We start from the raw sequence: 25,222 nt of genomic DNA, 5'->3' as shown, positions 1-25,222 counted from the left end.
GCGGCTGCATCTATATCTGATAACCAATCTGTGTCCTTAACAATAACACCTGGGTTGGTGTTGGGAGCTACTGAACACAGGGAATAGCTACAGTCTCACCTGCGTGCCTCCGTGTTGTGACTGAATCGTGTATTTCCCTGCAGGAGCCTGCAAGGTCTCGACTCCCTGAGGGGCAAACACCCATATGTGTGCTTAGCATTCAGGAGCGAGCTGAGCGGCTAGCCTCTCAGTTTGAGGGCAAGCCACCCGGACCACAGGTGAAACTTCAGCATCGACACAGAAAGATGACTTTTTATTTAAGTTTTTTTAAGGGAATGGTCCCGTTGGAGAATTTGAGCATTTTTTTTTTTTTTCTTACGAGTAGAACACCGAAGTCATCGCATGCATTCAGCAAGTTGTGGTCATGCGTTTACATCGACATAGATGGGTTAAAGAAGTGGGAAGGATCACTCAATGAATTGTAGAGAGAAAGATTACATTGCCCCAGGAGGGGCAATTGCTAACTAAAATATTTTAATATTTGAGTCGAGATTAAATTACTTAATTTACTCAGGTGCATATTGATATTTAAAGCATAATCCCAAAGGTGCTGCTCTCCAAAGAACATTTACCTTCATAATTCTATGGCGAAAATGGAACGGGCTTTAACGGCTTTCCTCTTTCCCTCCTTTGTTTGTGGAGCTGAAGAAAAAACCCTCGCGCTATTTTATGGAACAATGGCATCTGGCCCGAGCCCAGTCTCCCCCTGATTCTCTCCCCCACACCCTGAGACAGGTACTTGTTTCATGCTTGGAAGGACTGGCGTGCGGCGCCTTAACACGCTTCACCTGCGCTTGGTCTCTCAGGTAGCTGCATCGCCATTTACCGCGACCGCAGACAACGCTTAACACGACTTAAGGCCACCCGAGACGCAATTTTAAAGCTGGCTGCGTGTGAAATAATTTCCCGCATGTTAATTCTTTTACTGTATTTTATTTCTTTATTTTAATTGTTGATGTTGATGATTAAATCTCTATTACTGTAACAATCTGAGCGGGCATCAAAACCTTCATTGCAGGGGGCGTGCTTGAACTCAATTAAAATTCCCACAGTTGTCTTTCCAGTTGAGTCCTTTGTAGTTTTGGATTGCAAGAGAGAAAGCTTGGCAGCAGAAATCTCATCTCGTGTAATTTCTGTGGCAACAATCACAGTTCCAACTGTGGCAGTGCAAACACTTTTGCGATGCAGAGCGACTGCAGCTCAGTAAAGTGTGATCAAGTCTGATCGCAGTAGTAGTTTGTGTCCCTCAGCTTTACCTCATGTGACCTGACCTGAGTTCTGCTTCTCTGGAGGATAGCTTTATTGATTTTTATTAGATTGAGCGCTAATCCTGGAGTAGATTCGTGCTGCCCTCTGTGTGTGCATGTGAATCAAAAAGGCATGATTGTTCTACCTGAGCGTGTAAGAACGAGGCGGTATCAGTCGTCAATGACAGTGATGCCACGAAAGTAAAGGTCCGCTTTGTAGCCGTCAAATCGTTTTCTGATGTCTCAACTCCTGTAATTCTATTTGTTGCCACGAAAGGAATGGTTAATTTTGCAAAATCATTTCTTGGCTGATGGCAGATGATCTTTCTTTGGATTTTTTTTTTTGGGTTTGTTTTAGAATTTGAACGTCCGCTCCATCGTAGCTCTCCTTGCTTCCCGATCCTCGACTTCCCTCTTCCATCTAATTTACGTGTATTTCTTTTTCATCCACATTTCTAATGTTTTTCCACCTGTGTTTCATTTTCTCCCCCCCCCCTAACACTGTTGATAGCGCTACATGATGATGTACACAGGTGGAGTTAGCTCATTGGCTGAGCAGATAGCCAATCAGCATCAGTCTTGTGAAGACCCTAAACCTCTACTTGAAAAGAGGGATTCGGTAAGCATGCTGTTCCCATGGCAGGAGGCACGTGGCGGCACAGATGAAGCCCTTTGCTTTTCAGAGCGTGTTGTTTACATGAACACAACATTGTGTTGTCGTCGTCACGTTGATGAGTCGTGTTTCTATTACAGTTTGGTTCGAATCCACCTCCCTTTAGATAAGCCCTGTGTGCTTAACAAGTAGCTGCAGTTTGGGCTGCTGCTCGTAGATCCTTTGCTGATCACTAACCGTCGTCTTTCCCTGGTGTGGTATAATTATTATTATTTTGCTTGGAAAGAGATTCTGCTGCATTCCTGCCTGAATTCTTGATGCATCGAGGTCTTTCCTCCACACCCCCCCCCCCACACCCCCCCACAGGGCTCCCTCAGAAAAGAGTTTCCTGTCAACATCGGCGGCAGCGACGTGTGCTTCTTCTGTCGGAAGCGCGTCTACGTGATGGAGAGGCTGAGCGCGGAGGGGAAGTTCTTCCATCGCAGCTGCTTCAAATGCGACTACTGTGGCACCACCTTGCGGCTGTCCTCCTATGCCTTTGACGTGGAGGATGGTAAGGCAGCAATTCATTCTCTCATTCAAATTAAGTCATTCAATTAATGCCTTTTGACCTCAGCACAGAAATCGAACCTAAATCGAATTGTATTGTACAGGCGGTCGTCGACTACCGACTACAATTAGTTCAGAGGGTTTTGTCATGAAAGTCGCCCCGTGTTAAATTACCGTAAGTTTATTATGCTGCGTCATGATTCTGTGAATGATGAGTAGAAGGAGACACTTTCCTCTCGACAGACATCGTGGGTGAGAACGCAGAAACTCGATTCACTCGCTCGCTTTACGGTATGTCGTAAAAACTCCTCGTAAGCAGACAATAAATCGGCAGACCGGCGCGGTCGTAAAGTCCAACAGGCGCGAGCCGCATAGGTCGTAAGTCAACGGCCCCCCTGTTTATATTGATTCATGTATTGAATATACCTCATCCTGTGCTTTCTGTCTCTATCCTTTAGGGAAATTTTACTGCAAGCCTCACTACTGTTACCGTCTGTCTGGCTATGCTCAGAGAAAGAGGCCGGCCCCCTCTCCTGCTCCAATTACGACCAAGGTACCTGCTATGGTTTCGTTCAAATCCTGGTGGGGAGTCAGCATTGCCAGCCAAATGCAAATGCAGTGCATTTTTTCCACTCATGTCTTTCCCCCTTTGCGGCGCTTAATGCCGTTCATCTCCCTGCCTTTGCAGGGGAACCAGAGACCCATATCCCCTGTGGCGACTGTGGATGCACCCGGAAGGCCGGTGACGGCGGCGGCCGCCTCGGCAGCCCTCCAGCCCTCAGGTACCCCGCTTCCTTCTCATGATGTGGTGGCCGTGCCACGCCACCTGTTCACGGGTGTGGGAATCCCGCTGCGGACTGTCCGCCGCGCGCTGTCCTGGACCTGCCACCAAGTGGCGCACGAGCCCCTAGACGCTCCTTTCCTGTGCACCTACTGCATCTACCTCCTCTGCTGTTTCACCATCAATGCCCTGCTCAACCTCCTCTAGCATGGCTCTCTGTCGTCCCTCCTCTTCCTCTGCTAACTATTGTCGATATCCAGCTGATTGCGGTGATTCGCTGAGCCTGTGGCGCATTCGCGGAAATCTTGTGAGTGTTCGCCTCAGAGAAGGATTATTTCTTGAAGGTGCAGCATTCTTTCTGTTTTTCATTTTGATACTTGTGATTGGCTGAATTTTTATTATATCTGCTTGGCTTGGAAGTCAAAGCTAGAGCTCAATGGTCCCTCCTGCCCTTCGGCTTTCCTGGCAGCAACACAAACAGCCTCCTTTTCTGATTGTGTTGTTGGAAGGGGCAGTAATGCGCCAGCTTTCTTCTCTTACATTTGGCACATCACAATCAATTCTGTTAATTATTTCTCATTCTGTTGATGAAGAGCCGAGCTTTGTTCTCTTTGACCTCATCTTCCTCCTGTGTGATTTCTCTCTTGCATAGACTGCTTTCTGTCGCGTTTCTTTCTCTTTGTTAAGCCGATTTGCACAAATGGCTTCCCTCTTACTGGAACTCGCCTCACTGGGATTCAATGCCTGTATCAGTACTTTTGTGAGACTTTACCTTTCCCCCTCCTATCTGAGCAGCTTAGAACTGTGAGCTCCTCCACTGCTGGAATTTAGTGCCTGTGATGCCCCCCCCCCCCCCCCCCCGCATCCATCAAACGCTCATCCCTCTACTCAACATGCTGAATCTTTTTTCTTTCTTAGCAAACAGACTTTAAAACTTTTCTTGCTGTCTAAAAATTGCGGACATTTTGAAAAGCACGACCTGCAGTTTTTCTTTTTCTGTGTAATTGAGGCTATTTGGATACAGTCACAAAGCTGATGTTGATTGGCTTATTAAGCTTCCAATCAACATCCTCCTATTTTTTGATTGGACTATTCATGTTCAGCGAATTTCTTTTTTTTTTTTTTGCAGTTTAAACCTGTCCTTTATTAACTCTGAAGGAAGCTGGGTCTGCTACTTTATAACTGCTAACACAAATATTACTACTGATGGACCCACTACTGGTTTGAATACTTCACTTACTACTACTGTAAGCTACATGCACACAAAGCCTGATGAAACTCAATGATAGTATTATTAGTTTTCCTACTACTTGGTAGTACTGGCTGTATTCATAGGAGGACATGCATCAAACATCCCATATGATTTCTGGTGAAGCCTAAATTAATTAAAGATTCGCATTAAATAAAATAGCTGTGGTAATCCACCAGTCTGGCGTTGTGATTGGAGTTGTTATTAATGCTGTAGTAACATTTATGTGACATGGGGAAAGCCTTGTTACACTAATCATAGTATACAGCTGATCATATCTATTTAGGAATAGAAGATTATCGAGTAGATTAAGTTTACCTCTCTGGACTAGATGGTAAGAATAGGAAAATCATTAATTTATTATTTTAAATATTTACATCGCTGCGGTAAGCTGAAATCTCTTTAACGCTAGTGTTCTGGTTGGTTTTAGCATAAAAGTCAACTGTTGTATTTTAAGGTGACTTCGGTGGGGGGGGTCATCAGCTGTCTCAGATGTTCAGTTATGTTAGGTTCTCTGAAATAAAGAAAGGAGGTGCATGTTGATTCCTCCATGCATTGCTACAGCTGATCTATAAAATATCACACCTTCATTTTCACGTCCATGCTTGTTCGGACACGAGAGTCGTTTTTCAGTCCAGCAAAAAAAAAAAAAAAGGTTTTAAGATTTGCTTCTTAGGATGGGGGAAAAGGCAAAGCACCAACCATGCATAATTGTAGTGTGACAGTTGGAGAGTGTTGAACCAACTTGTGTTTGTTTATTGTAGGACTATCAATTAATGCAATAAATTCAGTTGTAGACCTTAAAGATGGCGTGTCCTTGTCAGTTTGTGCTTAAAACTACAATGCTGCTTTAGTGTAGTCAAGGTAAGGAGGGAAGTGGAAAATCGCCCGCCTCAGCGGCTGGATACTAGACCGATCACCATCAATCAATCGCAATCTTTTTCACCATTAGTGGCATAAGTGTTCTTGTTTGGGTTCGGTTCAGTTCACACACAAACACAGTTCTGCATGGCTCATCTACATCGTTAGACGTGTATTTTTCTCCTCTCTCTCTCCTGTCTTCTTGCCTCCAATGCTGATTCTATCATTCCTCCACTGCTTCGATTTCCAAATGTAGTGTCCGAGGTCAACGGCCTGCAGGAGCCCATCCTTCCCAAACGCCTGAGGGGGACGCCAGAGCGCATAGAGCTGGAGAATTACCGTCTGTCCCTGCAGAGGGAGGAGGAGCTGGAGGAGGTGCCAGAGGAGACGCTGGCAGAACACAACCTCAGTAGCGTGCTGGACAAGGCCACAGATGCAGACCTGGGCTCCAGGTAGGAGCTGTGCTTGTAGGAGGGGATTCCTTGTTGGAGCCATTAATTGTTTCATCTCTGCCCTCTACGTCGTCCTGGGCTCTAATTAAATTAAATCATTTATGTTAATTATTTTAGACTGCTGGGGTCAAAATAAAATTAAAAAAATATGACTTTGGGCTGTTTGAAAATGTGATGCACGTTTTCTACTAAATTCTGACATTTTTAAGTTCAAAGGACTTGTGCTCTGTTTTCCAACAGTAGTTCAGAGTCGGACATGGAGGAGGAGGATGAGCAGGAGGACCAGGATCAGGAGGAGGGAGAGGTGGAGCAGCAGCCCACCAGCCCGTCAGACCTCGGGGGCGTTCCCTGGAAGGAGGCTGTGGAGCTCCATGCCCAACTCAGGGCTGACTTCTCCGAGGGGGAAGAGGGCGACGCAGTCAGCAGAGACGGGCAAATAGATGAGGAGGATGACGAGGATGAGGAGGAGGAGGAGGATGAAGACGATGAGCAGTCAAGTGAAGGTAGATTTTCTTTCTGTGACTACGTGAACATGGCTACGTGTTGTTTGTTTCCTCTGATGTATGTTAACATCTGTCCTTTTTGAAGTGTCACCGTCTCACACGACGTTCTGCTCCTTTCCTTATTTTCCATTCCCTCCTCTTCACCACTCTCTCCCATGCCCACCGTGTGTTTGTTTGTTTGTGTGTTTGTGTGTCTGAATGTGAACATTTGTATCCGTTATATTGTCGGGCATCTGTCTCCCCCTGCTGGCAGCAGGGGATTACTGCCCATGGGACAGAGAGCTCCAGTCAGGCCTTTGGCTGGAGAAGTACCTCACAGATGAAGAGGATGTTGGTACATTTAAAGGTAGCAGCAGAACTGCCTGCGGATGTGTTTGCAGTAACCCTTCAGTGTGATATTTAATCCTGGCTGGTTTGGATTTCTACAATAATAGTTTGGCTTTGACTTTTTGGTTGTCTTTGTTTTTGCTTTTAGTTGCTGCTCTAAAATGTGTTTCTTTTTCAGAGTACTATGAGGTGGTTATTTTAACCTGCTGGCCGACACATTTGTTTTGCTGTTTTGTACATGGCTTTAATACTCTCCCCGGGTGCTGCAATGATAGTTTATTAATTGGCAGAATTGATCTATTCAAGATATTTATATAGATTTTTTAAAAAACCTAATGTTTTTCAAGGTCGCTTATTTTTTTGGTGTTTTTAAAGACCAGTGCATGCAGCCTTCCTCAGCCTTACCTCATTTTTTTTTTTTTTATGCTGCTGTAATAAAAACTGTCTCTCTGCCTTCTCTCTCTTTTTTTGTCCTATCTTCTCCATAATTTTCCTCCCTCTCTTCTCTCCTTCTCCTTCACAATTGCTTTCTTTTCTCCTGATCTGTCTCCGACCTTCTGCTTCACACATAACACAACCACAACCTTTGAAATCACAACACTGTCCCATATGATGACGCCGTCATGCAGTCAGGAGCCTACAGATCCAACAGGTTCTGCAGCCTGTGGATCCCCAGGCCATTCAAGGTTTGGTAAGAACACACCTGGACTCTGAGGGAGACAAGGATGGCCGGACGGCCTCAGCCTCTCAACTCTCCCAGCCCTCTGAGCTCACGCAGGCCTCCTCCACAGGTAACCCACCCAGAGGAGCCGGACAGCTGGGATTTAAAATTTACCGGGCGGGCCAACTTGCTTTATACCTTAAGGATCAGGGTGTCTCGACCGTATGGCTGCCGCGGTTCTGTTTTTGTGTCTGAGGCGCCGGCTCCACCCACTAAACCCACCTGTTGTTTTTAATCATCTGTGATCGTATGTGTTTTAGTCACACTGCTCTTTTCCCCTCGGAACATCTAATTTTGTGTTCAGTCTGTTAATTTGTCCTTCAGAGTCGCTGCTTGTCATCTGATCTTAATTTATAGCTCTTCAACCACATCCCACTACCTTATACAACCCCCCCCCCCCCCACCCCCCTGTGTCAGTTTCTTTGATTTTATTCCGCTTTTTCATTTTGTGTTGTTATGTTCTATCCCATGTGTCTAATTTAATTTACTGTCCTGCCATCTGTCCATTGTCGTTCTGTCTCCTCTGGTATGTGAACGTAGCCCCTGCCCACACATCCGCCCGACACGAGGCAGTGAGGGTCTGGTTGGAGTCCATGTCTGGAGGTAGCACGGACTTAAATCTGGATCACAGCATCTCATTCTAGACTCGTCCTCCGTCTTTCTATTGGCTGTTATTTTGCTGTAGCATGCAGATAAGCTCACAAATATGCATGCAGTAAAGCTGCTACGCTCAGGAGTTCTCTCCTCTTGAGGTCAGAACTCAAGGACCGTTCACACCCGGGGGGGGGGGTCTTCTGACAAAATTTTACTTTCACTTTGGCAATCCTGAATTCGTGAAGTATTTTCTCTGGGAATCTGCTATCACTGTTGCCATGGCTTTGGATTAACCATTAAATGGCTTATTTTATATATACACAATGTTGAGTTTTCATCAATTGCAGTGAGAGCACAGACACTTGATTGTGTTCACAAGCCCTTGCGTTTGGGTTTCGAAGCTTAGCAAAGATCTCTGTGTCTGTCAGTGAATGTCTGGTCTGTGCACCCGCCTGAACAATGAGCTCATTCAGCAGAACTGAAAAATGGCATGAATGAAATGCGAGAGTCGTATTGTCTCTCCCGACAGGCTTTATTTTCTATGAAGGACTGCTGCTCATCTCTGAACCAATGTCTGAACTAGAGGTTGACCAGGAGTGGATTTTTAAAACTAACCTTCATTTATACCAGGAGAAAATGAAATAAAAATGCTTTACTGATCCTGCAGGCTCTAATTGATTGGCCAACCTCTTTAAACACACTTTGGTTGTGCTTTTGCTTAGATGTTAGCTATTTGCCTTTTCAGAAATCTAGAGCTGCATGTATGTTTTTTTTTACTAATAATCCTTATCGGTTCATATTTATTGACCTGACTTACTGTGCATGATTTTTAGATTTAAAAAATCATTCTCGTCCTTTATTTTCCTAATAAGCTCTTTAAAAACTCGGTCTTGATCAAGTTTTTACAGAAGGCTAACTTCAAAGTTTGCTCTTTGACATAATAACCGGCACGAATAATTTCTGATGGTCAGTGGCGGAAATTGGGAAACTGAAAAGGTTTTCGCTGTCTTACTGACTGAAGAAGAAATGTTTAAGAACCAACGTCATTTTTCTTCTTCTTCTTCTCTTTCTTTGTCGTGCCAGAGCTGTGTGGGGATGAGGATTTGGAAGCGGAAGCAGACAGCCCAGATATGGAGCCTGGAACAGAGATGGAGCAAGGTGAGCGATCAGAATAATGCAAATGATAGTAAATGCACATCATTGATTTAAAGTCACAAAGATCTGTAGTGGTAGTTCCAGCCCACATTTTTTTTGTCTTTTATTCCAGATGACATCCCTTCAGATGCTGAAGCCGAGGCTCGTTTGCATCCGTCGGAACATGTCGAAGGGCTTCCTGAGGAAGACAGCAAGTCCGAGAGTTTGAGATTGTCCTCCAGTACCGGTACACGCCACCAACAATTCCTTCAAACATGGGATTTAAAAAATGTCCTCAGGGGGAGGCTCTGCGAACCGAAGTGAAAATTTATGACCATCACATGGAATGAAAGGGCTGAAATCTGACTTAGTTAAACTGATCGCGCCGAGATATAGTAGTTATGAGGAATTGCAGTTTACAGTCACAGAACCAATAGACGTTATAGAATGGTTTCGTTACAGAATGTCAAAGAGCAACAGCAGCGTAATTCAACGGTGTCTTTTCAATAACTTAATCATGATGTGGTAAAAAATAAAGGGAAGTTATCGTAGAGCTGGGATCTTTTTTCAGGCCCTTGGACCACAGATGCTGAAAACCCTTGCGGTGAATTGATCATTACCCACAGATGCATTTTACAAAATTAGAATCGAATGACTTTTTTGTGTGTGTGTGTGTGTGTGCATCCAGATCCATCCAATATCAGCCCCATCCAAAAAGGAGATGCTCTTCTTTCCCTACTCAAACCATCTCCAGAGCCTGAAATGCAGGTGAGAGAATTCAAGATGCTTCACTTTCATTATTTGAAGCCAGCTTTGACCAAATTGAATATTTTAAATGAACCTGGCTAAAAGTAGCTTCTTCCAGCTAACTTCTTGACCTTGGACTAAGGGCACGGCACTAGCTATACCAAAGTTGAATGCACTAAATTGCAGAAAATGTGTTAACTTCTACTGCTACAGTACCAAAGGCCACTGGTCACTGTAACAAGGTGCCTTATGTTCTGATTTTGAAGCTCATAAAAAAAATAAAAATCCAAACCCCCAATATTTAAGTGTAAAGAGAACAATATATCTTAAACATGTATAATGATATTTGAAAATTGAACTATCCCTACCAAAATACAGTGACAGTCTTAAGTAAAAAATGAACCTCCTCTCAAAGTATCATTTATTCTCTATATTTCTCACGTTGGTAACAAACGGTCGGCTGATCCAGGACAGGACAGAAAAATACCTTGATCATCTTCTTCTGTTTTGTTTCCCAGATAAATATAACAAAGTCTCCTGGTACTCGCTTTTTCCCGGACCCTTTCTTGCCTGATGAAACAAAACCTGAGAAAACATCTCCGTCTGCTCCTCCAACTCACAAGAGCCCCATTTTCCCCTCTCCTGTTTCGCACAATCCTTCCTTATTCCCTTTGCCTACTTTTGCGGCTGCTGCGACTTCCCCTGTCAAAATCTCTGCCTCACCGTGTTCCAATTCAAACACCCAGTCACCCATCGGCTCCCCAGTTGAGCCAGCCATTGTTTCCCCTGTCAAATCGACCACCAGCTCCCCTATCCAGTTACCCACCGGCTCCCCAATCTGCTCTCAGCCTACTCCCCTAGCAGAGACACACGCTCCCAAATCTCCAGTATACCCTCATTGCTCTATTTGCCCTCTCACTGGCAACCCCCTCTCCCCAATCTGCACTCAGCCTTTGGCCTGCCAAGAACCCTCATCAGCCCTCACCTCTGACTCTCCTGTCAGAATTCCTCCTGTGCCTGGGGTCACTTCAACACCCATGATCAAAACAGACGGTGGCATGTCCGAGTCCTCAAAATTGTTAGATTCCTCAATGGCAGAATCGCCATCTAAGAAGACGGATATCATTGAGGAATTTTGGTTGAAGAGCGCTGAGATCAGGAAGAGTCTCGGGCTAACGCCTTTGGACCGCAGTAGTCAAATCTCAGAGAAGAGTGTTGTTAAGGCTCCGATACAGGAATCCACCCCTGTGAAGACACAATCTCGAGATGTGTCTGTGGAACAGAAGCCTTCTTTTACTGGCCGAGCAGTCATCCGCAGGCTCAACATCACTCTTGAGGGTCAGGTAATTACCCCCATTGCTCCTGTGGAGCCTAAGAGTAATTTATCTGACAAGAGGTACCCCAGCAGCAGCTCTGGCTTGGGGTTGAATGGGAGCATGGCCACGAGTCAGACAGCAAACAATGACAGCTACAACACGTCTCACTCCACCATGCTGACCCCACCCTCCAGCCCACCACCACCTGTGCCTGCTAATCAGTCTCCAGCGGTGTTCAGGCAGCACAGACACCGGGCGTCGTGGAATAACAGGGCAGACAAATCTCCATCTGAGCATTCCAAAGAGCCAGCTAAGTCCAAGAGTCCTGTGCCTGCACCAAGGACCCAGCTAAGCCCAGTGTCTGCACCTAAACCTGCACCCAGGGAAGTCTCCTCACCTCAGGAAGCACCAGAAATGACTCCAGTGGTTATGAGGGAGAAGAAGAAGAAGAAGTCACAATCGGAGGTGTTGAGGAAGTCATTTGTGGAGACAGTAGAGGAGATCCCGTTTGCTGACGACGTGGATGAGGCCTACGATGAGCGGGCACCAGATACAAGCACGAACAGGTCCTACATTGCATCCACCAATAAGCCGGACAGGGAAAGACCTCCCTTGCATCTGGCTCTGGCAATGGAAAATGGTAAACCCAATATCCCTGAGAACCCAGCCTCCAAGAACCAGAGGGCAACTCAATTCTCCCCCGAGGCCAAGGAGATTGCTGAGCATAGAATAAGAGCAAGAGAAAAGTCCATCAAAAGCCAAGCTCTCAAAGATGCCATGGCAAAGCAGTTGAACAAAATGAAAGAAGCCGACATGCACACAGCTGCCTCGCCTAAGGTGGCCTGGAATGCAACGCCGGCTGCTACTGGGAAATGTAAAAAGGCAGCCTTGTCTCCAAAGACATCGGCTGTGAAAGCTCTGGAGTCCAAGAAGGCAGAGACTTTACCAGAGCGTTTCCTCAGTAGCAACAAGAGCCTGGACAGCTCGCTGGCTTCTTCAGACAGCTCTGCAACAAGTAAGACCAAGAAACGAAGCTCTCTCTTCTCACCGCGCAAGAATAAAAAGGAGAAAAAAGCCAAGAATGACAGCACGAGGCTCTCCGGTACGGACAAGACGCCGCCGAAACACAAGTCACTGTGGAAGGCCGTCTTCTCAGGCTACAAGAAGGACAAAAAGAAAAAGGATGATAAATCATGTTCAAGTACACCCTCCTCGAGTTCCACCACTCAGGACTCGGGACAGAAGAGAACGTCGCCTCCTGGGAGATCATCAGTTGAGAAAGGTGACCCATTGTTTGCCTTTGGAGGTGATACTTATTAGCCAAATTTCTAGAACTATATACAAATATCTCCTTTTTTGCTTATTGCTTGTCACAGACCTGAAGTCACGCAGAAACCTGAGTTTCTCTGAGGACTCAGACCTGTCCTGTGACGATGTTCTGGAGAGGTCCTCCCAGAAGTCAAAGACAGATGTGAGTATGAGCAGAGGCCTTTACGCACGTTGGAACATTGCCATTAGGTACCGGTATATACATTTTATATTAGGATCCTTGGCAGATGACACTATTGATCGGCTGTTTGCAACAACCAAATCACACAGAAACAATTGAAATAGTCTCTCTTATATTTTGAAAATAAAGGTGGCTAATTAGTTTTGCTTTCCGCTGTAGACTGTATATCCTATTCAACCTGAGCTCAAGACATTTTTCTGGGAAGACCAGCTTCCCAGAACCGGTCCAGTGAAATATCGATGTTGTGGGTAGAGGAAAGCGTGATCTTAAATCATCACGGACCATTTATTGCATTCATTCATAAAATGATTTTGTTGGGTAATTTCAGCAAATAGCACATTCTCACCGACTTAAGATGACATCCATTTAGTACGACTGAAATGTACAATTATTTCACTGCGATTATTATGTTGATTATCTTAATGATTGATAATTAAAATGTTTTGCATATTAAATGCCAAGAAATTCTCGTTGCAATTTCCGGAGAGCCCAATTTGATTTCCTCTAATTGCTTCCTTTATTCAACAAACAGCCAAACTCTCTTAATTTATCTACTTTATAAATGGCAATGAAAATACAAAATAAAATATTTGCATTTACGAGCCAGACTTAGCAAATGATTTGAAAGGCTTCATTATCAAAATAGTCTTTCCATTGGCTAATTGATTCATTGGCTAGATTTTTAATTCTACCAGTAAGTTGAAACAGATTTTTTTTTTTTTAATCTTTCCTTGGCAGATGTTCCTGTTTAGATTTTCCCAATCCACAGTGATTGACATTTGTCTTTATGAAACCCAAATGTTTCCTCATCACGTCTTTTTGCATCCATTTCTGTTTCACTGTCCCTTTTTAAATAATTTGTTCCACTCCCAGCGACACATGGACATCTTTGACCTAGTATCAGGCGTGCAGAAGGAAAAGGAGGAAAAACTGGAGAAGCAGAAAAGGAAGGAGTTGCAGGAAAGAAAGAGGTTTACAGAAAGACGTAAAGGAAGAGAGCGAGAAAAGGATGATTTTGAAATTTCAATGAACATAATTTTGTAAGTAGGCCATTATAATATTCGGTTATATTCCTCAAAACATCTATCGAGGACTTCTTCCTGGCTTCAAATCAATCTTTCATGTTCAATTTAAATTGCTGGATTATTTAAAATATCGGTTAAAGCAGAGCGTAAGGATTTATTAAACTAAAAGCGGTACCATGGCCTCTAACATCCTCCCACAGATTTAGGAGTGATGCTATTACCTCTTACCAACGAACTTCCTGACAGGAGTTTTGGGTTATTCCACAACCTTTAGCGATTTACAGCGCGTTACTAGCATATGATTCAGAAGAAGCACAGACCTGCCGTCATCACTGCAGCCGCTGAGGCACAGCTTCAGCCGAATTGTCCTTAAACTTGTTCCTTGCCCAGTTTTTAAAGCAACGTCAAAATGAATCAGGATTCATTGTCCCTGAGGCAGATTACGTAACCAAATCATGATTAAAAATACATTTTCAACATGTTCAGCTCCAGAATATGACTCGTTTAAACGTGCATCATAATGAGATCTATGTGCCGAATTACACAGTGGGCGAGTTCTGTGTTCATTAAATATGCAGGTAGAATGGATATGATTATTTGAAAGTAGGACTCCTTTAATATTGAACTAATTCCATTCATCATGTTGACCTGAATTTCAAAATAATTTCCCCCACTGCTGCCCAGTCTGTGTGTGTTTGCTCCAGGCGCCTTAGCTGCCTAGTTCTTTGCCAGAGGCATGAATTCACCTAAATTATAGGGAGATTGACGCTCTGACATGCCTGTCAGGCCATTATTCAATACGAGCACACGGTGTAGACTAGACTTACCCGACTGCTGTGGTGTTGATAGTGCGCTAGATTTTTGAACGTTCGATAAATCCTCTAGAGACCCCTCTAGCTGTAGTGGTGTGTACACGTGGCCGTGCTTTAGAATCTGTAAACTGTGTTTTCTGATCATGTGGCTTAATGTCTGATGAACATAGATGTGTAACATGTTGCTTTAGCCTTCCATTTTTGTTTTGGTGTGGGACATTAACTGCCTGTTTTGGATGTACCAGCTAAAACGATGACTTTCTTTGTTTTAGTTTGAATGTGTTTTTTTTTTTAAAACATAATCATTAACCCATTTAATCATATCATTTTTATCCTGTTTGTTTCCCATTCTTTTTGTTTTTGTCTTCCCTAAGTCTGTTTATGTCCCTCACGCACTGGCGTTCAAGAGATCATACGCCACAAAGGTAGTATTATATGCTCCCATTGGTCACCCCCCCCCCCCCCCCCTTGCACCCCCAGCCTCCTGCGCTTGTGCCAGTAATAACACTTTATGTGTATCTGGCCTCCAACTAACTGTCCTCTGGATGCATGTGACAGTCTGTCCACTGCGCCCACCCACTCACTGCTGGATATCCACTCTGCTAAATCACGACTCTCATGGCTCACTTTTATGGTCGCGATGTTTGCCTCTGCATCTCTTGATATCAGGTCCTCTGTCTGGTATAATGTGAACTTGCCTATCATCACTGTGGTACTATTTTCCTTCAAGTCCAGCTGCTGGAATAACTGACCCTTTTTTTGTCTTCAACGCTATTCTCTATTTTTTCTCCTGATTTATAACAACTTTGTATGTCCTTCAAGTCAGGGAGCAGGGTAAAGTAACTTGCTAATGATTATGGAAAAATGTCACAATGTGAGGATTAATCTTAACTGGGACAGCAGCAGGTTGATTTCTGCCACATTGTTTTATGGTTTGTGTTATTGATTTATAGGGCCTAGAAAAGCCTCTAGATTGTGCGGTGAACAGATTCTAGTTGATAGTCAGTGCTGTCCCTCAGCTTCTACATGCTCGCATCAGTCCCCTTCCTATTCTGTTCGGTTTTCCTGAAGGGCTACGACCCCCTGAATTCTGCTCCACATATCAGCAAATAGGACTTTTCAGTTTTCTGATCTATTTTTTTTCTTCTCTCTATCACGCCAGAAAACGTACACAGAAGAAGAGTTGAATGCCAAACTGACACGGAGAGTCCAGAAAGCTGCACGACGACAAGCCAAGCAGGAGGAGCTCAAGAGGCTGCACAGAGCCCAGGTAAAAGCGCCGTGATCCACGCCGTGATCCACCAGGTGGACGCTTGGCTCTGCAGCTGTTTCTGTGAAATATGGTGCAGGATTAATTAAGAAATCGGTGCAAACCCTAGAATTTACCTCTACTATGTAAATACATAGACAAAAAAATATATTTTTGTTTTCTTATAAGACATAAAATCCATTTTGTTTGGGTGCCGCCAATGTTGTTTACGTCGCAAGGCATTCTGGGTGTGACGTGAAACGGCTGCAGCACCCGGCTCACTGCTATTGTTTAGTATGGCAGCGATCTGTTAGCAGCGATCAGCTCCTCCACAGCATCAGCAACGACGTGAGGAAGAAGCCAGAGATGGAAATCGAGAGAGAGAGAGCGAGTTAGTAACATACATTCTTAAATTAATTACTCTTCAATAGCTTAGATTCATTTAGCGGGTCAGGGAAGTTGCCCGAGTTTGTCTGATTATTAGTGTTCCCCTCCCACCTGGAGACGTTCATTTTTAATCAGGGTTTTAATGAAGGTAAACGGTTTTATTATTTGCTTAAGGTAGTAACCTCTGCAACCGCCTCCCTGTGAAACTTGTCGGACAAATGAGTAGCAATTAGTGGAACTGCGGCTGCCATTATTGGGTGCAATGGCTCATTTTGTTCACGCTGTACCGTGTTTAATCGTCTGTGCATTTCATGAATAACGTGATGCTGAAATTGCTTATTCGTTCAGATCATCCAGAGACAACTGGAGCAGGTGGAGGAGAAGCAGCGACAGCTGGAGGAGAGGGGGGTGGCGGTGGAGAAGGCGCTGAGAGGAGAAGCAGGTAACGGCGTAGCTTCATGCAGTTATTTATTATTATTATTTTATCATCAACATGGCCATCGTATGGAGTTGTGTATCAGTACATAGATACATAACGTTCAGGGATCTAAAACATGTCGTCGTTTTCAAATGTAATTATTAATAGTCTGTTATTAATGATTTGTTGCAAGTATTAAAAGTGATCTTTTTTTTTGCTGTGTTACACCGTATCGTATCTTTATGACCGGCGCTTTTGAAAAAGGCATGACGTAAGCGACAGCTACCTCCGTGCAGCCGTCCCGCCACGACATTTGGAACCCTCGTGAGGAAACGTGTGAGCGTTTCTCTGAAGTAGCAAACCCAAATTGTTCTTGACGAGGGACTATCACAGACAATGAACATCTGAGTCTGAGATGAAGAATACATTATTTGATAGGGGAGCATTATTTGGCATCACTTTACAAGCACATAAAAACATCGCCAGTACTCAGAAGCAATAAGACGCTGCTTGCCTGATGTGAGGCTTGTATGCATTAAAGCTTTTAATCATGCAGATTCATGCACGTTCCTTTAAACTGCCACCCCCCCCCAAATCATCTGCTTCTCCAGCCAATTGTTTATGTTTTAACTTTTTGCACTACTCTACTCTTTTAAAGGGTTGTGTAAAGGTACTTATACATTACCCAAACAGCACAAACGACGATCAGGTATTAGACTTACCGTAGTCTCCTTTCCCTGTTTGTGACACTGTTATGCCGGCTCCATCTGTGGCGACACACAGAAACCGCTCTCCATCTCTGAACATGTCGACATGTGTGTGCGTTCATGACATGCCGGCCATCATCAGTTACGAGCTGCATGCCGTCGGGAGAGTGTGTGTCCCCCCGACATAGATTTGTGTGTGTTCTCATTCTGGATGTGTTTTTGTCCACTTCACTGCCTGTGAATGAGGAGAGTTTCCCTACTCTTATCGAGATTCTCATCACGTTGCGCTTAAGAAAATGCAATCAGAATGTGACAAATCAAAAACAACTGGCTTCTGCAGCCTGCCGGCCTTTTTATTAAAACGTGTTCTGTGGCTCAGTGACTCAACACGAATATTTGTTGTGATTGTTTATATATATTTTTTTTCCTGTTATTGCGATGAGCAACCGCTGATCTGATCTATTCAAATTTTCACTTAACACCCTGCTGCATCTTTCAAATGATGAACTATCACAGGATTCAATTATTGTAATCAAACATTGCCACATGTGGATTGGGTCGTACCTCAATGCGGCTTTTTAATCTCATTTTCAATTCCAAGCAAATTGTCAAGTTAAATGCACACATCAATAAAACGGTTTGCTACAGGATGTCAGCACGCGGCGCTTCACGCACGCTGAGCGTGCTTTAAGCAGACTGAACCAGCAAACAGCAATGCACCAAATCTATGTTGTAGGCTCTTGTTATTTGAATAAATATCACGTAGCCTTGTGAAACCTGACTGCATTATGCCCTCTGGTGAGTACTGACAAACTCTCTTTGTTCTGAGTGTAGCTCAGTGTGTATGTTTGCATGACTTGCTGTTGTAGGAGACGTGTGTGTGTGTGTGTGTGTGCGCCCAGTTTGGGGGCTGTGTGTAATAACTCCTATCTCTAATATATCCCTGTCGTTATAGACTATTGGGGAGATTCTAATTACAGTGAAATCCTGGACTTGCATCTGGGCGGTATGTATTTCAAATCTGTCGCTTTGAACTAACCTAATGGCTAACCCAATCTGTCCTTGTTTTTGTTTTTAGTGCTCGAGCTTTGTACCTCTCATATCTGTGTTAGCTGGCTGGCTGACTGGCCGATTGGCTAACCGGCCGGCTCTTAGCCTCACAGTGCTGTCTGCCCCCCCCTCTAACCCCCCTCTAACCCCCCTAACCCTCCCGCTCCCTCCACGCTCACTGGGTTTCTAGTTGAGAGGCGCTTCACATCAAACGGAGATCAGACGCTCTGGCTCATGTTGTCCTCTTAAAATCATCTTTGATCTCAGTGAAGCTATGAAGGCATTAATGAGAAACTTTTGTCACTTCTTACCACGGAAGCAGCGCAACACACAAAACTACCCGGGGGAAAATATGGCAACATGAAAATCCTTCCATTCGGAGAATCGCACCGTCCATAAACACGGACGACTGTAAAATAAAAGTAGTAAGAAACCGACTATTGTCCACGGCACAGCTTGACTCTGCACAGAAAATGTTGGTTGGACTTTTCGTCTCCGTATAGTCATAATGGTTACCACACCTTTTGTTGAGTGATATAAGAAAACGCACAGTTTAATGATAGAGCCAATAGAATCTTGTCAGTCATTCGCTGGATGGACTGAAAGTCAGCTTTAGCTCATCATAAGTTGACCCCATTTCCAAAAAAAAGTTTGGACACTGCAATAAAATGTAGATTAAAAACATTCTGCAATTATTAGCAAAGCAGTGAACATGCTAAATATGATTGAAGGTCTTGTGCCAGCCAACGAACCGGGACAGGGCCACGTTTTCACCAGCGTGTTGCATCATCAGTGGTCCCTTTTTTTTTGGGGGGGGGGGGGGGGGGCTTTATCCCTCTTCCCGTCCCGTCTCCTCCCCATCTTTACTTTACGACTCTGGGATGCTCCTTTACAAACTAAACTCATTAATTTTGAGATGCTCTGTGCGGTGGCTTCTTTCTGTTTTTCCTCTCATCATTACATTCTGTTTTCAGCGTCTCAGCCTTTTCGGAAACGGGGTTGTTTGTCTTTCTCACCGTTTGCTGAATATCATGAAAAGAGCAAAACCAACAATGAGAATCATCCTGGTAGCAAGTAGCTGCTAATTTCCTTCCTGAGAAGCTATAAACATGTCGGTTGAACAGCGATTTAGCTTCAGCCAATCTGTCCTGCTGCCCGTAACTACGGCGACAAATATTTATTCTGTGGCTGAAAGCAATCCCCCCTCTGTGAGTGTTGTTTCCTAAAAGCTGCTGTTCCTGACATCATTTTTGTAATTTCTATAGTTTTTTCATTGAATGGGAGGAAAGAAAACCGCATATTTTCACCTTCACTGAGATGTTGAGCTCGACCCTGAAGCTACAGATGGGCCAGCCCCCCCTGACTTTCTCATACCTGCGCAGTTGCATAGCTTCCCTAGTGTGTGTGTGTGTGTGTGTGTGTGTTAATAGAACATTTTCCTACCCCCAGACACTGTCTAAAATTCCTTCCCAACAATTACCCTGCATCTGAACATCCCGAGGTGTGTCATCTGTCTAGAATGCTCACATTTGTTGCGATGAAATAAATGTTGGACATCTATAATAATCTCTGGCGCAAAAGGAAAGCTGCATATTCCTACTTAGCAGCGTGCGTCCGCCTCTTCGTGCGTTGTCGTCACTCATTAGACAGCAGATGGCGTGGAGTTTTTACAAAGCACCACACAAATGTTCGGGCCAGTGGTGGAAGTGGTGTGTCCGTTCTGCCCTGAATGTGTCCTACAGGAGGATGCCGCCATGCCGACACATTTTGAGTCACTGATTTTGATCACGTGATGGGGAATTCTGACTTTGGTGCTTATAAGTTTATCTTTATAAACATTTTCTCATAATTTCAATCTGCACCATACATGATTATTCAGCTGTGGATTTACTAAAGTGCTAATTATGGCCTATGTGGCGATAGCTGTGCCATTTGGCCGTAAAATATTGCATACGCTAATATTTTTAGCAGATTTATTTTTCTCTCTGTGATAGTCCCTTGAAGTCGTCTCGCTCAACACCTCGCCCTGCCTGAGTCGCAGTTATTTGGATATTCACCTGGCACCCTCTTCACTTAATGCCTGTTCGACAATCAGATTTTTTGGGTTTTCCAGGTTATGATCTCGCGTATCTTTGCCACTGTGTAATTTGCACTTCAAGTAGTAGCTGCACCCGAAACGTCGCCTCGCCAGTCAAAGTGGTTCATGTTCGTTCGTGTAGCGCTTACAAGTACAAGCAAAAAAGCGTCTTTAATGAGGAGGCGATCATCTGAGTCCTGGTAAAAAAGATCCAATCATTGTGTGTCGTGCGGTGCTCCATTTGTTTTCACTCTTTCCATCATTGCTGTCATGCGGTGATGCCTATCTGAATATTATCTGTAAAGCGACAGAAAGCCGATGGATGCCTTTCCCTTTCTGTCCTCCCAAGTTCTGGCTCTGGCCTTGTTTTCCGTTTTCTTTTATTTTTAACCCCTCTTGTTTCATCCCTCATGCCACAGAGCTGATCTCTGCCACCCCCTCTCTCTAGGTGACTTATCTCCTCCCTATCACACTGCTCTTGCCCTGTTTTGATTTTCTCTTCAGTGTTGTCTCTCCTTCATTCCATCCCACCTTCACTTCCCCACCCTTTCACATCTCTGCTTTTCTTCCTGCGCTCTATCTGTCATTCTGTCCCTCACACCCTTCTTGGTCACTCCCTTTTTCCCTCTGTCTTGTGGAAGTTGAACCCTTTGTGTGGATGCCACGCCGAAGACCTCTCTCCTTCTGCCCCTGCTGTTCTCCTGAAGGTAACATAACCTCACTGCCCCGGCTGATGTTTGTGGCGGGTTACCTTGGCAACTGTAAGGATTCCCGGAACTGGGCTGCTGCCTCGTGCCCTTCACTAATGTATATTCCCAATCATTTTTTTCCTCCCTCTTACTGTTTGTGCGTGATTGATAGATTTCCATCCCCAAAATCTGATTTTGAAATATTTATCATTTATTTATATTTCAGGTCAGAAAACAATACAATGTGGTTAACTGTCGAGCAAAGCCTGCGAGCAATGCGTCATTAGACTGGGCTACAATTTTCAAAAATATCCAAATCAAAGCTGTCAAAGGACGTGCACTTCAAATGTTTAACGTGAAATCTGAAAAATGTGGTTGATCTTTTATTCTAGTACAAAACGTAAAAAAGCAGCATTAATCATATGACATCGCTGCTCCTATAATCTTCAGGGCCAGGATTTGCATCACATGACACACCCTTGAGCTTTACCTGCAGAACACGGATGCGTATAACGTATACAGTAGTAGTTGAAGTAATGCAGTAATATTCTCTCAACCATACTCTGAAAAAAGGAGAGAAAATACATGTTTTTTTTTGTCTTCTTCTTCTACTCCGCCTCCATGGAGCAACTCCTCTCCTTAACTAAAGGCCACAGAATGTAAATATTATAATGTAATCTAATGATGAAATCTTTTTCATGTGGTACAAAGTGCTTTGACAGATAACGCTATGACAAGAAACTCTGGATGGCATTTGACATAAAAAGCCATATGCCCCAAAAAGGAACAATAAGAGATGCATTTAAGGACTCAAGAATAACCGGCAGACGGTTAAAAGCAAGAAGAGAGAGACGTAAGAAAGTCTACAAATTTGAAAAGAGAATGAAGACCCTCTGCCTTGAGGGTACAGCAGTAAAAGGGAAATGAAAAGCAACGTAAGATCACGATGAAAAAAAACAATGTGTTAAAAGGAATCAAATAAATGAATGACATATGACACCTCACAGGACTTTTACTGGCAATAAAACCATAGAATAGAGGAATCAAGTCCAAAAAGGATCTCGTAAGAGCAAGTCTGTTTTAAGTTCAGATTTAAAGGAGTAAATGTATTCTCCGAGTCGTACTGCTCAGGCCGGTTATTCCAAAGATGTAACCGTTTTTAGACGGGAACCTTTGGCACAGCCGGGATCCAATGTCACCAACTCCTCCGGAGGGGCTGGATGCCAGAATCGTATTTTAAAAATCCACTCTGAAACGACGTGGCAGCCAGTGGATCGATCCAGAATAGGATTGTAAAGCTGCCATTTAAACTTTTAAAAAATGTTTTTGTTTTTCAAAGAATCCCTTGAATAAAAGTAGCCAAAAAAATCATGCCGAACATTGAACAGGACTCAGGACTAGCTCATAGGCGTGTTTGTGGTCCAAGAAGTGATAAACGAGCATGAAATTCGTATTAAATATCCAAAGCGTTCAGAAAGAAGTTTTAATTAATAAAAATGAACGCATTGTTTGGCTTGTTCTTGTGTTTAACACCTGTGAGTGGGAAACTTTGCCTGAGCGTCTAATCGAATGGAGCCTGCTTCTCTGTTTGTGTGTGAAGTGCTTTCCCGCCTTGCACCAGCCGCTCTTCTAGCCTTTGTGCAAGGAGCCTTGGGCTGACGTTGATGTCGGTGTAAGACTTTGAAAAAGGGGAAAGCTAAGCACAGGTAGTTGTGTAGGTTTGGAAACTCAGCCCTGCTTTCATAATGCCTCCTTTCTTTTATCTAGCGTTCCTCTACTCTAAAGCTTTCTCCGGCTTTCCCGTTTTTCTGGCGATGACTAAACCCCCTCCCCGTCGTGCAATGATTTCCCTTTTCATATTTCAACATCTTCTCCAGCTAAGTACGTCACACTGCGTAGCCTTCAGGTACGTTATTGAAATGGCGTAACCTTTAAACCGCTGTAATGGTTGTATGGTTCTACTCCGACTGTGACTGATTGCAGCGATTGTGAACGCTGCACGACTGCTGCTGATGTCAGCGGCTCCCGAACACGCTTTGCTCTGTGGCCGACTTAGGAGAGGAGGTGAACATTTGACCCAGAGAGGCTTTTTCTCTCTCTCTCTCTCTTTCTCTACTCAAACAGCTCAGCATGACTTGAACTAAACGGATTTCACTTCTGCTGGTGGGTCGCCGCGAGGGTGAACGTATCTGGGTCTGCTTTTCTGTCGTCTTAGCTGCTTATTGTTGTTTGTGTTTTCTTCAACCACCTACCGTCTCTGAAGAGAAAACAAACTTGCGGATTCTTGAAAGTTACGCGTTACACAAAATCCAAACTGGGTAACACAAAATCTTGACTTTGCAACAACTGGTATTGTGTGTGTGTGTGTGTGTGTGTGTGTGCATGTGAGTGGACTTACCAAAGTTGAAACCCGTAGCGCTCACGCCATCTTCTGCTTAACGTATGGCGTGACTGACAGCGGACTGACATCCTTCCACCTCACCTGGAATGTTCCTGGCTTGGCTGTGGGACATCAGTTGTCTCTTCCCAGCCACTCACGCCCACTGTGTGCCTCTTCCTCTCCCCCAGGCATGGGCAAGAAGGATGATCCCAGGCTAATGCAGGAGTGGTTCAAGCTGGTGCAGGAGAAGAACGCCTTGGTCCGCTACGAGTCGGAGCTCATGATCTTGTAAGTGCGTCGCTTGACTGGAGCAACCAGATCTGCTGCAGGTGCTTCACGCTTCAAGAAGTATCGTGCAGCTCTGTGTTCGAGGTGCTGTGCCAGATCTTTTGGTACCTCAGCTGCTAGTTGTTTTATTCTGTTTTTACATTCTCCATTATGTACTCGAATTTATCAAATTTATGTTCAGACATCTTGATTCGTGCATTCAGGTTGACAAGGAGGTCATTCTTTTTTAAATAAATGCTGCTGATGTAACACAGTCGGTAAATTTTAACATGAACTCAAATCTTTGTCGAGGTGTATAAAGGATCACCAAAAGGGTCGTGTAATGTAATGCAACCTTTTCCCTTAATGGATTTCATTATCCAATGTATGAGGTCATTAAAAAAGCATAATATTAGGTTATAAAATCACACTAACTTAATATACCATTGGATTATTATTATTGTATAAATAATAATTATAGTGGTTACTAGTCCATTCATTTATTTTATATAAAAATATATGATAGGTAATGAATTTTCTATTCCAAATAACAAAACAACTTACTTACATTCTGACATTATTAATTATGTTTTCTCCTTTTCTAAAAGCAATTGGATCAACTCTTCAATTTTTGTTTTTTGTGTTTAAAAAATAAATAAATATTATGCTCCTTGGATAACGAATTAAATATTGATGCCACTGAAACAAACTTGTCCAATGGTTTTGATTTCCGTTCCAAAGTGCCCGGGAACTGGAGCTGGAGGACCGGCAGAGCCGACTGCAGCAGGAACTCAGGGAGCGGATGGCTGTGGAAGGTGAATGCAGGCGGTCGCTTTATTGCTGAATAAATAAATGGTGTTATCTCTAACGCCTTGTTTTCCTGAAACCTCTCTCAGACCACCTGAAGGCCGAGGACGAGCTGACTCAAGAGAAGCAGATCCTGAACGAGATGTTGGAGGTGGTAGAACAACGTGACGCCCTGGTGGCCCTCTTGGAAGAGCAGAGGATCCGCGAGAAGGAAGAGGACAAAGACCTGGAGTCCGTTATGCTCTCCAAGGGCTTCAGCCTCAACTGGGCTTAAAGAGTTGACTTGTGACGGGCGTTCTCTGCTTAGATCGGCCATCTTTAAACAGTCTCTTTTACACCTGCAGCAGTGAATGTGTTAAGATCCCCACCAACACACACACAAACACTAAGACCTCTGGCTTGGCAGCAGGATGCATCGTTTACATATCCTCAGCCTGAAGGCGAGGCAGGCAGGCCCAGTTAATCACTTTGCAGTTTTGCTTGCTTTCTCTGTGGGTGGAGAGGCGAGTGCATTCACAGCTTTATCATCCTAGCCTTGAAAGTTGTTCCTGTCCTGCAGGAGGAGGCGGGCACGTCCTTTGGTGGGGGGAATGCTTCATTCTGGGTTGTCTAAAAGGAAGAAAACGGTTTGGTCCTGCTGATGTAAAAGAATTGTTTCGTGTATATTTGTGTCACATTTTCAGCAGATGCGAGTCCTCTCTTCTAACATGG

The 25,222-nt window shown here is 44.1% G+C and overlaps 1 protein-coding gene across 1 annotated transcript in view; it reads left to right on the top strand.

Annotated features, from left to right (window-relative positions):
• The window catches only part of mical3a (microtubule associated monooxygenase, calponin and LIM domain containing 3a), a 36,980-nt gene extending 11,758 nt beyond the window's left edge, over positions 1-25,222 (top strand). Inside the window, 25 exon segments of the mRNA XM_068738908.1 lie at positions 144-257; positions 682-774; positions 1,798-1,905; positions 2,266-2,452; positions 2,907-3,001; positions 3,137-3,230; positions 5,596-5,791; positions 6,032-6,294; positions 6,548-6,640; positions 7,251-7,412; positions 7,883-7,945; positions 9,020-9,094; positions 9,204-9,317; positions 9,759-9,838; positions 10,336-12,415; positions 12,510-12,604; positions 13,517-13,687; positions 14,855-14,905; positions 15,643-15,750; positions 16,465-16,558; positions 18,197-18,247; positions 21,010-21,075; positions 23,626-23,725; positions 24,446-24,519; positions 24,601-25,222. Of these exon segments, the coding sequence (XP_068595009.1) occupies positions 144-257; positions 682-774; positions 1,798-1,905; positions 2,266-2,452; positions 2,907-3,001; positions 3,137-3,230; positions 5,596-5,791; positions 6,032-6,294; positions 6,548-6,640; positions 7,251-7,412; positions 7,883-7,945; positions 9,020-9,094; positions 9,204-9,317; positions 9,759-9,838; positions 10,336-12,415; positions 12,510-12,604; positions 13,517-13,687; positions 14,855-14,905; positions 15,643-15,750; positions 16,465-16,558; positions 18,197-18,247; positions 21,010-21,075; positions 23,626-23,725; positions 24,446-24,519; positions 24,601-24,785 (4,812 nt within the window). The 3' untranslated portion in view covers positions 24,786-25,222.

Source organism: Brachionichthys hirsutus, chromosome 5, assembly GCF_040956055.1.
Source record: "Brachionichthys hirsutus isolate HB-005 chromosome 5, CSIRO-AGI_Bhir_v1, whole genome shotgun sequence".
Lineage (NCBI taxonomy): Eukaryota > Metazoa > Chordata > Actinopteri > Lophiiformes > Brachionichthyidae > Brachionichthys > Brachionichthys hirsutus.
Note: the sequence above shows the minus strand (reverse complement) of the source record. Positions and strands in the feature narration are given on the sequence as shown.